General features: G+C 47.8%; 1 protein-coding gene across 2 annotated transcripts in view; it reads right to left on the reverse strand.

Moving 5' to 3' along the window:
• LOC144792208 (putative cation-transporting ATPase 13A4) overlaps positions 1-14,883 on the reverse strand; it is a 408,029-nt gene that overhangs the window by 243,021 nt on the left and 150,125 nt on the right. For both annotated transcript variants that reach the window (XM_078667109.1, XM_078667108.1), the window contains exon 4: positions 2,166-2,236. In XM_078667109.1, the coding sequence (XP_078523235.1) occupies positions 2,166-2,236 (71 nt within the window). The remainder of the gene's footprint in view (positions 1-2,165; positions 2,237-14,883) is intronic.

Consider the following 14,883-nt stretch of genomic DNA (forward strand, 5'->3'; position numbering starts at 1 on the left):
AGCAATTATCAGGGTTACATGTGCTGAAACCAAGCTGCGCCTGACTGAAGAGCCTTATCCATGGCAATACCAGTCTCGGGTTGCGTGTGTTCTGGTTCTGGGAGGACCTGACTTGGCAGTTCCGGCCTAACTGTTCCGATTGGAGCAGGGTCAAGATTGATTTGCATATGGCTGGGTGTAAACTGAGGTGGCATGATGTGCAAAACACAGAATTAACAGTATCTGAAATTAATTTAAGCAGTCCAGCCATTAATTTTTTGTATACTGGAGTCTATCACATATTTGTGATTTACTTTGTGACCAATTTTCCATGAAATTTATCACTCAATATTGCCATGCAATCTGTTATTCAATATGTCCTTAAGAGATTGTGCTACACGCCATGTAGGCAATCTGCATATCCTGCTGTGTAGTGAATATGCAAGTGGCCATGAAAGCATATACCAACTATCTGGCAACATAAGTACCAATGTAATGGTATATACGGTCACCCAGAACAAACTTAATCCCATTCCCTGGTAGCAGTGGTAAGCTACCATGATGCACAATAAGGAGTCAATCCAGGCGCAATAGAATCCTAGCTACTGGTGCAATTCTATCCAACCTGGAAAAACGACATGAAGTTAATACAGTAACACTAGTATCCTGGCCCCTTGGGCAGTGCTAGGTCACTCGTGAGTGCAATGTAGAGTACACCTAGCAGTAATAGAATGCAAGTATCAAGGAACAGGGATGTGCCACTAGGAAGTATATTGTGGAGTGAACCCAGGAGTGACAGAATCTTTGCCCTGTAGGCTGTGCCAAACTATCAGGAAACCAGACACAGAGGGGTCGATTCACAGAACTAACTTAAGACAAATTCCTAAACTTACTACTTTTGGTATTCACACAAGTTAGGATTTTGTCTTAAGTTTGTCTTAAGACAGACTTAAGACAAAATCCTAACTTAAGTCTGTCTTAAGTCTGTCTTAAGTCTGTCTTAAGACAAACTTAAGACAAAATCCTAACTTCTGTGAATACCAAAAGTAGTAAGTTTAGGATATTGTCTTAAGTTAGTTCTGTGAATCGGGCCCAGAGTCAACACAGGAGTTACTGATCCTAGCCCCTGGTGGCAGTGCCAAGCTACCTGTGGAACAGAGACATTATGGCAGACAATCTGTCATTTAACCTGAGAGTTATTCTGTTATTAGGTAGGTGCAGTACTTGACATTTTGTAGTGTCTATAATTAGGATGTATGACATTACAACGCATGCTTTTACATCGCATGCCTTTACAACGCAGTTTTTACATCGCATACCATTACAACGCATAGTGCTTTTGGGTGTTGGATAGTGAATTATTTAATTTACTATTCCAACTCCAGTCCCCGTGGACACTAGGGAAGGTGTTGGATAGTAAATTAAATCTATTCCCTATCCTAGAGCGCCACCCAGCGCAATGCGTTGTAATGGTGTGCGTTGTAAAAGTTGCGTTGTAAAGGCACTGCGTGGTAAAAGTTGCGTTGTAAAGGTTGTTCATCCTATAATTAGTCTAGGTGAAGAGGCAATGAGCAAGTGTCAGGGAAAAGAACTGGAGTTGGGGCCAAAGGGCAGTTAAGGTTCATAACCACAAGCTTGCTAATACCATAGGTCCCTTTGTTATCAAATGTTGTCAGGGCAAGGCATATTTGAGACTTTGCTTGCCAGCGACCATAGAACAGAAGAGCCACTTGTGGCATGCACTGATTGAAGACAGCAAAGAGAAATGGCAAACACAGTCTTCTGAAGTGACGGAAGAGCAAAACATGGCATGTTCTTGTTATAGGCAGCCAGAGAACTATCCAATGTGTCTCCCAAAGAGAAAAAGAGGATCAATTGGTTTATAGACAGATGTAATACAGGTAAGTTTATCGTTAAACTGGTTTACTTTAGCAGGCTCTAGCTGGATGGCACAAAGGATTGTCTTTTATAGGTCTTGAAGATGGTGGAATATTTGTGTTCTTCCTGGGAGTTGTGTGACTTCCCATTGGAGGAGCAGGGACTCCGGCTTAACTCTATGCCAAGCTTTAACAGGTCTAAGATGCCCGAGGCGATAGGATGCTTGAACTTCCCCGACTCCCAAATATCAACTTTTGGCTGGAGGCATACAGTTCATCAATTGTTTGTGTAGAGAAAATGAACCATACCCAATTTTCGTGAACCGGTTCTCAGAGCTGTCCCACACATAACGAATCTTGTGCACCTGAACAAACCGAACCTGCAACAAGAAACATGACCCTATTAGAAGACCACTTTATTCTTCCACAGTTTGATCATATAAGAGAAGGTTACATATGCAAAGTTCTAAATATCATCCTTCTACGAATTGATCTTAATGAGTTTTGGGTACAAAAGAAAGGGCACTATGAGAAATGAGTTCTGCCTATTGATCCCCACTGGATTATTCACTTTTTGGACACCTTGGTTCATGGACTTTTGTTGTGAATGAGTCTCTCTAACAAAGGCTCAGTCACTATAAGCTCTGTTGAAATGGAATATGGATGAACTACAAGTGTGACTTTTCTTATGATAAGGCCCATTGCCGCTACGGTAATAAGCTCTAGGCTGCTTGAATGTGAACACATGCACACACTTGTGTGCACATGTGTGGGGCTGTGTTCAAGACGACCCTCAAACTCAGTCAAGGCCCTGTGCACAAGTCGGCTCTACCAGAAGGAACCCTTCATGGATCGTTGTTGACTTGTGCAGGCTTTATAATAGTATCTATAGTGCTTTGTTGTGTTATACAACATTGGTAAAATCTTGAAATCTGCCCCAAACTGGAATTTCACCACAGTTAGATTGAGGGACTAAGATGATGCACCAATATTGCCTTGCTACCCTGAGGTAGTCAAGTGCCACAACAGATTGCTTGGTTCTCAGAAGACAGAAGATTGCAAACTAGTTTCTTATGAAGGACCGGCATCCTTCTCCGCTAATGACCCACTGTCTTTTAGGTCCCTTTTATAGTTATGCCTGTAGATTTACAGTTTCAGGTTTGGTGTATATTGGATAATAACCACTAGAATGTTACACCACTCTCATTGAAAGCAACTATAAAATGGCACCCTCTTCAACTTACCACTCAGTTTCAGTTTCAGTGTATTTTATTTAGCATAGTTACTTAAAACCATTGCTACAAAATATCTCATTGCAGATTAAAACTAGTTAGAAGACATTATAAGCAAATGATATTTACAGTACATTAAAAAACCAAGCAAGACGGGGAGTGGCCAGGCGCCGGTGAAGATGGCTGCCTAACTCCGGAGCTCCGTGAAGCCGAGCATTCACCCACCTAAATCTGGTGAAAAATCCGACGATCATTCAGCTTCTTCTGCGGCCCCTGTCCAGCACTGCACAGAGCTACCTAGCGCTCCAAAACCGGCGACGAGGCTCGACTCCCGGCCTGAGATCTGCCCCCCGAGTGCCGGCCTGCTCTGCGGCGGAGTTGCTGTGGAGGTGGAGGCGGACCGGCGGCTCACACGAGGGCCCGGCTGGCCGGCCTTCTCCGCGAGGGCGGAAGTGAGGAGAGGCCGGCGCTCGAACAGCGGCAGTGAGTGCCTGGTGGGGGTTCCTGCGAGGGAACTCTATAGAGGGGCTCCCCCACCAGTTGGAGGCCCGGAGCGCGTACAGACGGCTGCTGTGTGGGGCCCGCGCCCGGATTGCTGTGGAGGTGCTGCATTGGGCCTGGGAATGCGAGGGCCCTACTGAGTGACTTGCCCTGAACAATTGAAACGGTGGGGCCAGGGCCGGGGGCCTCTCCGCATGAGCTACAGTGAGGACCAGCCGGCGTGTGAGCGGCGGCTGTAGGCCATGTCGGGGGTGCATACGGTGGAAGGTTATTGTGCGGAGGCCCCCCCTCCGCTGTGGGAGTTGAGCGCGGCCCGGCTGCTGTTGTGTGGGGCCCGCGCTGGAATTTCCGCGGTGGTGCAGCGGGGGCCTGCGGAGTGCTAGGGGCCTGGCTGGTGGGCCTGGCCCTGGACGATTTGAGCGGCAGGGGCCGGGGCAGGAGGCCTTTGCGGGTGCATTTTCCCACGACCCCTATACCGGCTACGCGGGGCCAGTCGCTGTGCGCCCGAAAGACGGTGCCAATCAAGTGGACTGCCTGATGAGGCCTCATCGGCTGGCTGGCCCGACGGAGAGAGGCGGTGACGGCGTCTAGAGAGGTGACGGCTCTTGAGGCCTGGCGTGGGTCAAGACGGAGGGTTCCCGGTCCAGTGCGGGCCCGGCATAACCTGGCATCAGCTATCTTGAAGAGTGAGGCACAAGGGGACACCCCCTACGGAGGAGATCAGCAGGCGGGGGTGGATGGGTGCGTGCCGTACCAAGTGAGGGGCCTCGAGTGGCAGTGGTTGGCCGCTTCCTAACTTACCCCGGGTCGGGGCCAGTGGTGTGCTGCTTCTGGGGGCTATGGACAGTGGCGCTCAGCTGGGCCGGGGCGCTTGGGCCTTCCATCACCGATCCTCTGTGCTGGCTGCGGGGGGCCTGGACTGTTTTCCCTCTTCCTGCCGTCCCCTTTTGAAAACGACGGTCTCCTGCACGCATTGGACTGCCTTGTGACTGCCGACAGGGGCGCATCCTGTCGTCATGAGGCCCAATTCTACTGTCCCCACACAATTCAACAAACTAGACAAATATGCCGTCCACAAAGGGACCCCCCCGGCGAGTGGTACGACGGGCGATGTCGCTGCCCCTCAGGACCCATCGCTGGCCTCTATCATGGCAGCTATACAGACCCTGGGCACGAATCTGGAGATGAAGATAGACAGAGTCTCCATTGAGGTTAATCTCCTCCGAGCAGACCTCAGTAAGACTTCTGACAGGGCCCAGGCTAACGAGGACGGAATCAAGGAGCTTCGGATGTCAACAAAAACATTGGAGAACCGTGTAAATGAGCTAGTCCACCAACACCGTCACATGGCCCTCAAGCTCGAGGACCAGGAAGGGCGGGCTCGGAGGAGCAATATACGTGTGGTAGGCGTTCCGGAGGAAACAGAGGGGCCTAGTGTGGAGCTGTTCTTTGAGGACCTGATAGTCAACCATTTGAAACCTACGCGCCTATCGCGTATCTTTACCATCGAGTGCGCGCACCGCGCGCCCCTCCCCAAGCCAAAACCAGGGGCACCGCCTAGAACAATCATAGCAAAGGTCCTGAACTATCGAGATAGAGACGCCATCCTACAAGCGGCGAGACTATCAGGAGACCTCCAATATGGTACAGGTACAGAGGGAGCGCCGTACCTTTACAGGTGTCAAAGCAGCATTGCGTGACAAGGGAATAAAGTATGTGATGTTCTTCAAGGTCATTGCCGGGGGCAGATCCCTCTTTTTTACCAGCCCCTCAGATGTACAGAGCAGGCTGGACGAGGAGGCGTCCAGGAATCCGGACAGCCTGGACGGCGGTAGCTGGAGAGACGCGCAGTTTGCTTCACCTGGATCGACGACTGGACAATCAGAGGCGGGAGGACGGAGTCAACGCTCCTGGAGGTCGAGGTCGAGGTCGGCTAGCCCTCCCGGGGACATTCTGCGTGACACAGAGGAGCAGTAGCGATGGTAGACCGGCAGGAGTAAACTTCTACGAACTGTAACGTATTGCAAAGACTGCACATAATGGTCATGCCCTCTATATGGGGGGGAGCAAACGGGTGGTAGGAAGCGGGCCTTGTGGAGGTAGCGGATTGTGAGGTGATTAGAGATGATGTATGTATTGCTCCCCTGAGGTAACTACTGCGGGGTTCATATCTTCCCGGGCAGGCTGAGACATTGTTGAACTGTGTTCGGGCCGGACCCTGCCTACTGCCCAAACGTGACTTTTGCTAGGAAGCTGGAATGGTACGCAATAATGTTTAAGGGTGGGAGTGAGTGGCTGCTGGAGCTGGAGCCGGCGCATGTTCCTCTTAGCATAAAGCTTTGTTAGAAGAGGGGAGCTTTTCTCCACTCTAGGTTGGGGTTCTGGGCGAAAGGCGCTCTGCTAATTGGGGATGTGGGTAGTTGTAAGCCTAGGGAGCAGGGATGCAGGGAGGGGGGCGTGTTTGGGGGAGAAGTGGGGGGGGGACCTGGTGGGGTGTCTGGATTGGGTGGTTGGCTGGGAGGGGAGTGGGGGGGAGGGGGTTGGGCTTGTTTGGTGTTGTCACACATGAGGAAGATGATTGTATTGCAGTGTGGTGCCAGGAGTATCGAGGCCTTAAGCGCATTTCAACATATCTACCAACATGGGGTGGGATAAAAGCCTTAAAATTCTGAGTTGGAACGTCAACGGGCTGGGGGACAAGCTTAAAAGGACAATAGTCTTGCACTTCCTTAAACGGCACGCGCCGGACGTGGTTCTCCTGCAGGAGACCCATCTCCTGGGCAATACTTGTCACGCGCTTAACAGATTTGGTTATTCCCTTGTTTTTCATGCAGGCTTCACCTCTGGCTCCCGAGGAGTCGGTATTATGGTATGCCGGAGCCTTGACCACACCGAGACAGATTCCCTGGGTAGATATGCTGCTCTGTCAGGCCAATGGTAGGGCGGCAGAGTTAACCTAGTGACTTGCTATATCCCGCCGGGACTACAGACCCAGTTTTTCCAGGCTTTGGGGAAGCTGCTCCTCTCCCTTCCGGAGGGTCAGCTCTTTGTCCGGGGCGACTTCAATGCAGTGGTCTCAGGTCATTGTGATAGGCCTCCCCCGAGGGATCTTCCCCCTGGCCAGCTGTGGCTACCTGATTTTACAGATACGTTTGTCCTCACAGACCTCTGGCGCTTCAAACACCCTGCCGACAGGCAGTACACCTTCTTATCGGGTCCGCCTCACTCCTTCTCCCGTTTGGATTATGTTTTTGCACTGCTGCAGTGCGGCATGGTTGTCTGTGAGGCCACCCATCTGGTGCGTGGTATATCAGACCACTCCTCTCTACTGATCCATCTCACGATCAGAGACGAGTGAGAGGGCAGAGTAGCTCCGATTAGTGCCTGGCATCTCTGAAATCCTGATACACGTAAGGCCCTTGCTACTGCGATGGACCGCTATTTTGAGGAAAACGAGGGCACAGTGGAGTCCTCAGCCATATTGTGGGAGGCGTTTAAGACGGTGTTGAGAGGGGAGGCCCTGTCGGAAATTGCTGGCCCTCGAAGGGAGCGGGAGACACAGGCTCTCAGAGTGGAGGGGACCTGCAGGCCCTTGAGGCAGCGGTGCTCACTGGGGATGACCCGGAAGGGACACACCAGCTGTGCCTTAAACGAGCCCAATACAAGTCGCTAGCCACGGATGCTGCACGTACTACCCTTAGAGATAGGGAGGGTAGGATCTACGATCAGGGAGACAAGGCCGGCAAACTTATTGCATGGTTGGACAAAAAACAGCAGTCACCGAAGGTAGTAGTGGAAATTTTGACCGACTCTGGAGCGGTTGTAAGGGAACCCCGGGAGGTGGTAAGAGAGTTTGAGAAACACAACCGACGGGTTTATAGTAAAGGATCTGACCGGCCTGAGGAGGACTCGGTCGACTTGCTAACTGACATTCAAATGCCTGCCCTTACGGATGGGAAGAGGGAGCTATTGGAGGCCCCACTCTCGGTGGAGGAGCTTAGTAGGGCCATATGTGATCTGCGTTCTGGCAAGGCTATGGGACCCAACGGGCTCCCTATCGAGCTCTATAAGATCAAAGCTGATGGCCTCAGTTCATACCTTAAGCGGATGTTCGAGGAAAGTAAAAAGCAAGGCCTATTACCCAGAGATCAACGAATAGCTACCATAGTTGCCATCCCGAAGGACGGCAAACCCAGAAACCTGTGTGCCTCCTATAGGCCTATCTCCCTACTAAATTTGGAACCCAAGATCCTGGCCAAGGTCCTAGCCAACAGGCTCCGACCTGTCCTATCGACACTGGTCCACCCAGATCAGTCGCGTTTTATGCCACATTGTAACACCGCTCTTAACCTCCGCCGAGTGCAGGGGGTTTTAGGGCGCTGCCACACTCTCTGAGAGGATGCTGTGCTAGTATCCCTAGATGCGGGCATGGCTTTTGACACTCTGGAATGGCCGTACATGCTAGCGGTTCTCCGGAAATTGGGCTTTGGACCTGAAATCATCGGCTGGGTCCGCCTCCTTTACTCTGAGCCACTTGCCCAGGTTACTGTTAACAACAAATTATCTGAGGTGGTTGCTTTGGAGAGGGGAACACGGCAGGGGTGCCCACTCTCGCCGCCGCTCTTTGCTCTGTCCCTGGAGCCCTTAGCAGCCTGGATTCGACAAGACCTCTCTATAAAGAGACTCCGCTGGGCAGACGGCTGGGAGGACAGAATCTCGCTATACGCGGACAACATCCTTCTGTATTTGACTAGCCCTCGTAAATCCCTCATTGTGGCCATGGACATTTTCACGAGCTTTGGGCATAACTCAGGTTACAGTATAAATTGGAGCAAATCGGTCCTCTATGTCCTTCATGGTGGCCCGCCGGCTGTACCTCGCGATTGCCCAATTACAATAGCTGAGGATGGGTTCAAGTACCTGGGGGTATATGTCCCTAAGACTGCGAGCACTCGTTATGAGAGGAACCTCCTCCCTCCTTTGCAGCGGTTCCGGAGGGACTTGGCCGCGTGGTGCAACCTGCCACTGTCCCTGTTAGGCAGGGTGTCGCTGTTTAAAATAATGGCACTGCTGAGATTCTTGTATGCATTACAGAACCATCCGGATCTGGTGCCATAGTCATACTTTGCGACACTTGAAGCCTCACTCCGCGAGCTACTATGGGCAGGAGCTCCTCGCATCTCCCTTCAGAAACTGACGCTTGGTTGGTTTGATGGGGGTATTGCGTTGCCTGATACCCGCAAGTATTATTGGGCTGCACACCTCTCAGCCATCAACCAAGGCACATATTGTGATGGTAATGAACCCGGGTACGGGATGGACCGTTGGTTGCTGCCGGGAGGGAACTATGAGAGAGCGCTATGCTCTAAGCCAGGTAGGTTCCCGCTCACAGGCCCAACCAAACACTCTGTGCAAATCTGGCACGTGGTGCAAAAGAAGCTGGGCTGGGCAGATACCATCACTATGTCCACTCCGTTGTGGGCTTCGGGGCGTCTGGGCAGCCTGCACCGCACGAAAGTGTTCCATAACTGGGACTTAATTGGGATTTCCCACATCCGAGACCTATGGGGCTCCAAAGGGGTTGTAGGGTTCGCGCACCTCCAGCAGACTTATGAGCTTGCCCCAAGTGAATTTTACAGCTACTTGCAGGATCGCCACTCCCTCCAATCCAACATTCCCCCTGGGACCCTTCCTCCGGCATCCTCCCCTCTGGAAGACAGACTGCTAGACGGTCACATTCCTGACCACGCCATCTCCCTCACATAAAAAAAGATTGTTAATAACTCCCCTGAGCTGCTGCATACTCTCAAGAGAAAATGGGAGGCGGATGGGTTGGAAATTGATGAAGAAGAGAGGACTGGAGCGCTGGCATCCCCTAGGGAGGTGGCCATATTGGCTAGACTCCGTCTGATTCAACTGAAATTGCTTCACCGTGTGTACATCTCAGGCACAAGGTTGCGGCTCATGGGCCGTGGCTCTGACGGGCTCTGTTGGAGGGGTTGCGGGGAGGCGGGGACGTTTTTTCACATTCTGTGGGAATGCCCACTCATACGGATCTACAGGCAACAAATACACCAGTGCATGCGCGAGGTATGGGGGGTGGAATTGCGGGTGGAGGAGAAACGATGCCTGCTGAATATATGGGAACCCACCGATCTATCTGCAAGGGGTAGAACATGGGCTACACTTGGATTTGTGATTGCAAAGCGTAATGTAGCTAGGCTCTGGGGGGCTGGTATGCCTCCAAAGATTGGTGCATGGAAAAAAGACATGGACTGGTGCATGCTCCGTGAAAAGACAGTCTATGTGACGAGGGGCTGCCCACAGAAGTGGGTTGGTATCTGGTACAGCTGGAATGAGTACAGGGGACATATCTGCAAACCCCCAGTGACGGCCAGAGTTGACGAACCACTCGAAAGGTTGCATATATGATGTAATTTACTCATTGTAAGGCTTGTATTTGTGATTTTATGTGCTATGCCTTGATCTTGTCTGGTACGAAGATGCTTAAAATGTGATGTACACCACTGTCCTTTTTCTATGCAGTTAATAAAAAGTTTTTAAAAAAGAAAAAAAAACGAGCAATTATTATAGCAGCATTTATCCTATTCCCTATCTACTGTGTGATAGTTCGGACTTTGTCATTTTCTTTTCCACTTGTCTTAAAAATGTTACAAAGCGATAATTAAGCTGCGTGTCCTTGGTCGCAAAGCATGCCAACACAGCTTGTCTCCGTGTGCGAATGCCTCTCTGGTTAAAAAGTGGTTTTAAAAACAGACTTCTTTCCTCAGTTCATTCTTTACATGTGCAGAGGAGATGCAGCATATGTTCTTGCATTGTCCCACATAAGCGGCAGTTGGAATCAGCTTGGATTTTCAGCCAATGTGGAAAGTGCTTTGTGCATGGCAACAAGCCTAGTCTGTATTTCAAAAATAAAATTTTTGTATGATTGGCAAAACCCAACGCTAGATACTTCTGAGCCCCCAGAGAGGAATAGGTGCTCAGAATCATCCAACCATGCGACCTCCTTGTTAAGGCTGCCTTATCTTCAATCCAAGATTAATTTTGCACTGTTTTCTTTGTTAGTTTTTTAAGGAGGTTATGACTTGTGGGTGTTGCCCAAAGTTTAGTAAGACCCAGTGTTGCCACACATGTTGCTAAATATTTTACCACTCTATGATCATGAGAAAGGCAGCAAATGAAATCATCTATTTCATTTTAAGTGACTGTATCTTCACCTGTGAATGGTTAGGATCTGTTAACCCTTTACCTCTCTTTCAAAAAGAGGTTCCTGTCTCTGTGTGTTCGCGATGTTTTTGCATTCATCATGGAGTAATGATGAAGAAAGCAGGAGTCTAAACCTATATTTAGCTTCAAATTCTTAAAATTTAGATACTGCATGACAGTTTATGACATAGTACTGAATTGGAAATTAAAGTTTTCCATTACTTAAATGTTATCATACCTCCTCAACTTAAAAACAATGGGGCATATTACCAACAACTAGCGATAATTTTTGTCTCTAACTTGTTTAGAGACAAAAATTATCGCCGCACATCGGCGATTTTTATCGCAGATAAACCTTGCTATTAGCAAGGTTTATCGCAAATGCGATAAAAAACGGCCGCAATGCATGAATATCGCTGAAAAGTCAGCGATATTCATGCATTATCGAGCAAATGCTCTTAGCCATGTTATCCACCTCCCATTGGATAACATGGTGAAGAACTGCTCAGGGCAGGTGTTAGCTTTTGGAGATATTCGCGCTTAGCGCGAATATCTCCAAAAGTTGGTAATAGGAGATAGCGATGTTAGCGACTGTTTCCAGTCGCTAACATCTTGGCACGCCCACTTTGCATGTCATTAGTGATAAATATCACTGACATGCAAAGCGGGGCCCAAAATGGTCGCTATCTCCTATTAGCTGTCACTAACTGGTGTTAGCGACAGCTTGGTAATAGGGAGATAATTTTATCTCCGCTTTCTTGGCTTTTAAAGCCAAAAAAGCAGAGATAAACCCCCTTGATAATATGCCCCAATGTTCTGTCTCTTTAGCACCCTTCCTTCCAATACACTCTTAGCTCAGTGTTCCTAGCAACCCAGGGAAACCAGGTCAAAAGTTCACAGTACATTCTAGAAGGAACATGAAACTTCCAAATAATATACAGCAGATGTGGTTTACTCCACAGATTCAAAAGCATATCCATGTCAGTAATACATTACTTTTATTAAACAACAGTCAATAATAGGGCGTCTTACTGATGTATCAAACACATTACTTGGTTTTATTCACTTACATGCTGACAGCAGCCAATGAAATATATCTTTTTTAAACAATTTTTAAACAACTCCATTGTAACTGCTTTTCATTTGGAAAACTACCTCATTCAGCTCCAGTCCTCTCCTGACTGCTATTGCTCCTTCACTTCAAAAAGTTTAGCTTGTGGATTGTGGTCCACAGCTATGTCTATTGGACTAAAGAGGCTGCAGAAAAGAGAGGCATTGACAGGGACTTGGGTTTGCCAGAGAGGAACAAAGTTTCATCAGTTGACACACATTTACTGAGGTAGGGCTGAAGATCCCAATGAAGGAAACCTTTGCTGAACTGATGTCTCTTTTCCCTCACACTGTCTAAGTGTGCTCCGATATATGCCAAAGACAGAAATGGAAGTGGTCAAATCAATTCTGTCCACAAATTGACAAAGCCAGGAAACATGTTAATAAAACGGTTTCTGCTTTCCTCAGAGAACACAACATGAGTTCGATCTACAAAAATAATCTATGTTTTGACATGCATAGAATGTATAGAAGTGATGGCGTTCACTTTACAGACTAAGGGAACAGGATGTTTATAAGCATCCTGAAACTCTGCATACAGTCTTACCTGTAGCTGTCTTATACACACTCTCAACACAAAGGCTTTTCTCAGAGCCACACAAGAGCCAAACATGCTGTTCATTTTCTTGTCAAATATATTTTTTAAGGAATTTTTGAACTCCGCAATGACGTCGCGATGATTATAATCATGTCGCGAAATGACAAAACAAAAGTAGAAATTCAAAGTCCACCATCACATTAAAAAATGTTAACTTCTAAAATTATTTCGAACTATTACAATACACACACATTACTAACTTAAAAAACATGTTTGTACACATATTTTAGCAGTATTTATTTTTAAAACGATGTTTGAACCCTACTTCCCGTTTTCACAATTATGCTGAGGGTCGCGATGACTTTGGTAACCACGACGATCGTGCCTTTTTTAAGAGGTGTAAAACACACATATACAGACATTTTACTGTTTTTTTTACACTAGGGGTTTATTAATGCACTGTTTAAGGCTACTTTTTTATCTGGAGTTTGGACAAAAACAATCTTTTAAACCAATTCCATGTTCGCGGGTATTCTGAGTATTGGTAGGCGGTCCCGATAGCAGCATTACAGTGTGACCACACATGATGCTGTTGCATACACCCATTTCTCCATGGGAGCTTGTGCTGTGGCCGTAAACCGGCCATTGCACAAGCTCCCATAGAGAAATGGGAGAATCTGTTCATTCCTGTACCACTTGGCAGGAACTGGAAGGAGCCTGTCACAAGGCGCAGAGATCAACAGGGGGACCCCATAGGTGCCCCCTCGGCCCCAATCGGAGGCTGCAAGGAGTAGGGGGCCCTTCTAGGGGGCCACAAACTAGCTTTCCGACAGACTTTCCATGTCAGAAAGCCCGACATGGAAAGCCTGTCAGAAACCAAGCATCGTAATCCCAACGGCAAAAATGCTCCTTGAGCCCGTCGGAAGCCAACTGTGATGACTGGCTGGTTTCACTTTTGACTGCCGGCATCATGATGCGGCGGTTAAAAGTGAAACCACGATGAGGCCTGGAAAGCATCCGACCTGAGTTCGGAGGCTTCCGGTGCCTCATCGTAACAAGGCCCTAGGTGTTTATCACTGTACTTTTTAAAATCATATTTTTCAAGAAAGTTTGTTTAAATTAATCTTTAAAATGGTGCTTCGTGTTCACAGTGATGCCTGGCCTCGCGAATACGATGATACCCGCAATGGTAAATGGAGGGCTGTACTGGTGGTCGCAGTGACATCGCGACTATCGTAAGCGATTAAAAAAATCGTGTTTGTACACCTACCTTGTGTCACTAATACCCCCATTTGTCAAAAATGAGGTCAGAGTGCCTCTACCCTGACCCCTTATTTCACTTTCCCCAAAAATGTTCAGTCTCGGAAACCGTCCCTGATACATAACATGGCAGCCGCAACATTCTGTCCTGGTTGCTTCCAGCCAATCACAGCATTTCCATTGGCGCTCTTTCGCGATCCACCTCGAACATGTCACAATGTAACCGCGAGCACAGCGAAACCACTGCAATTTTCTGGTAAGGTTGCATCCAGCCAATCAGAGCATCCACAATGGTGTGTAATTTTGCGGTTTACTGCAAATTCCTCTCAATTTAACCGCAATCACCATGAAACCACCACGAAATATCTGCGGGCAGGGGTATCCTTATGCTGTTCAGATTTAATTTCTCAAGAACTACTGAACAGATTTGCACAAACTAACAAAAAGAACAATCTGCGTAACAACATTTAACTTTCTAAATAAGTTGGTGCAATTCTGTCTAGCGGTTCTGGCTGTAGGTTCGACAACGTGTTCCTATGGGAATTAACATTGCAAACCCACCCTTATTCTGTGCCCCTATTTCTCGGACCCCACTGCACGGATTGCCACCAAACTTTCCATGACACACAGAACTTACGTTGACACTTATTATTGAAACTAGATCCTAACTATAACTACCTACTGGCAACTGCCATTAAGTGATACATATAAATATATATATTCACTGAAAAAAACACAGGTTTCTGGGATGATATAGTTAGGAATTCTCATTTAAAAAACCTTAGATATTCACTGAAAAAAACACAGGTTTCAGGGATGTTACAGTTAGGCTGGCATTTCACTCGTACAAAACCAGAGAAATTCAGCTGTCATAGTTAGCTGAGCTAACCAAAACTCGTGCCCCCGCAAGGCACTGCTGATGACATCACATATTTCAGTGACTGAGTGTTTGTTAAAAGTTTAAGAAAGTTATATATATATATATATATATATATATATATATATATATATATATATATATTCACTGAAAAAACCATAGGTTATAGACCATATATAGTTAGGAATTAGCATTTAAAAAACCTTATTTTACTCACACAAAACCATTGAAATTCCATATATAGTTAGTTGCACTAACTATATATCGCGCACCCGCAATCCA

Source organism: Lissotriton helveticus, chromosome 11, assembly GCF_964261635.1.
Source record: "Lissotriton helveticus chromosome 11, aLisHel1.1, whole genome shotgun sequence".
Taxonomy (NCBI): domain Eukaryota; kingdom Metazoa; phylum Chordata; class Amphibia; order Caudata; family Salamandridae; genus Lissotriton; species Lissotriton helveticus.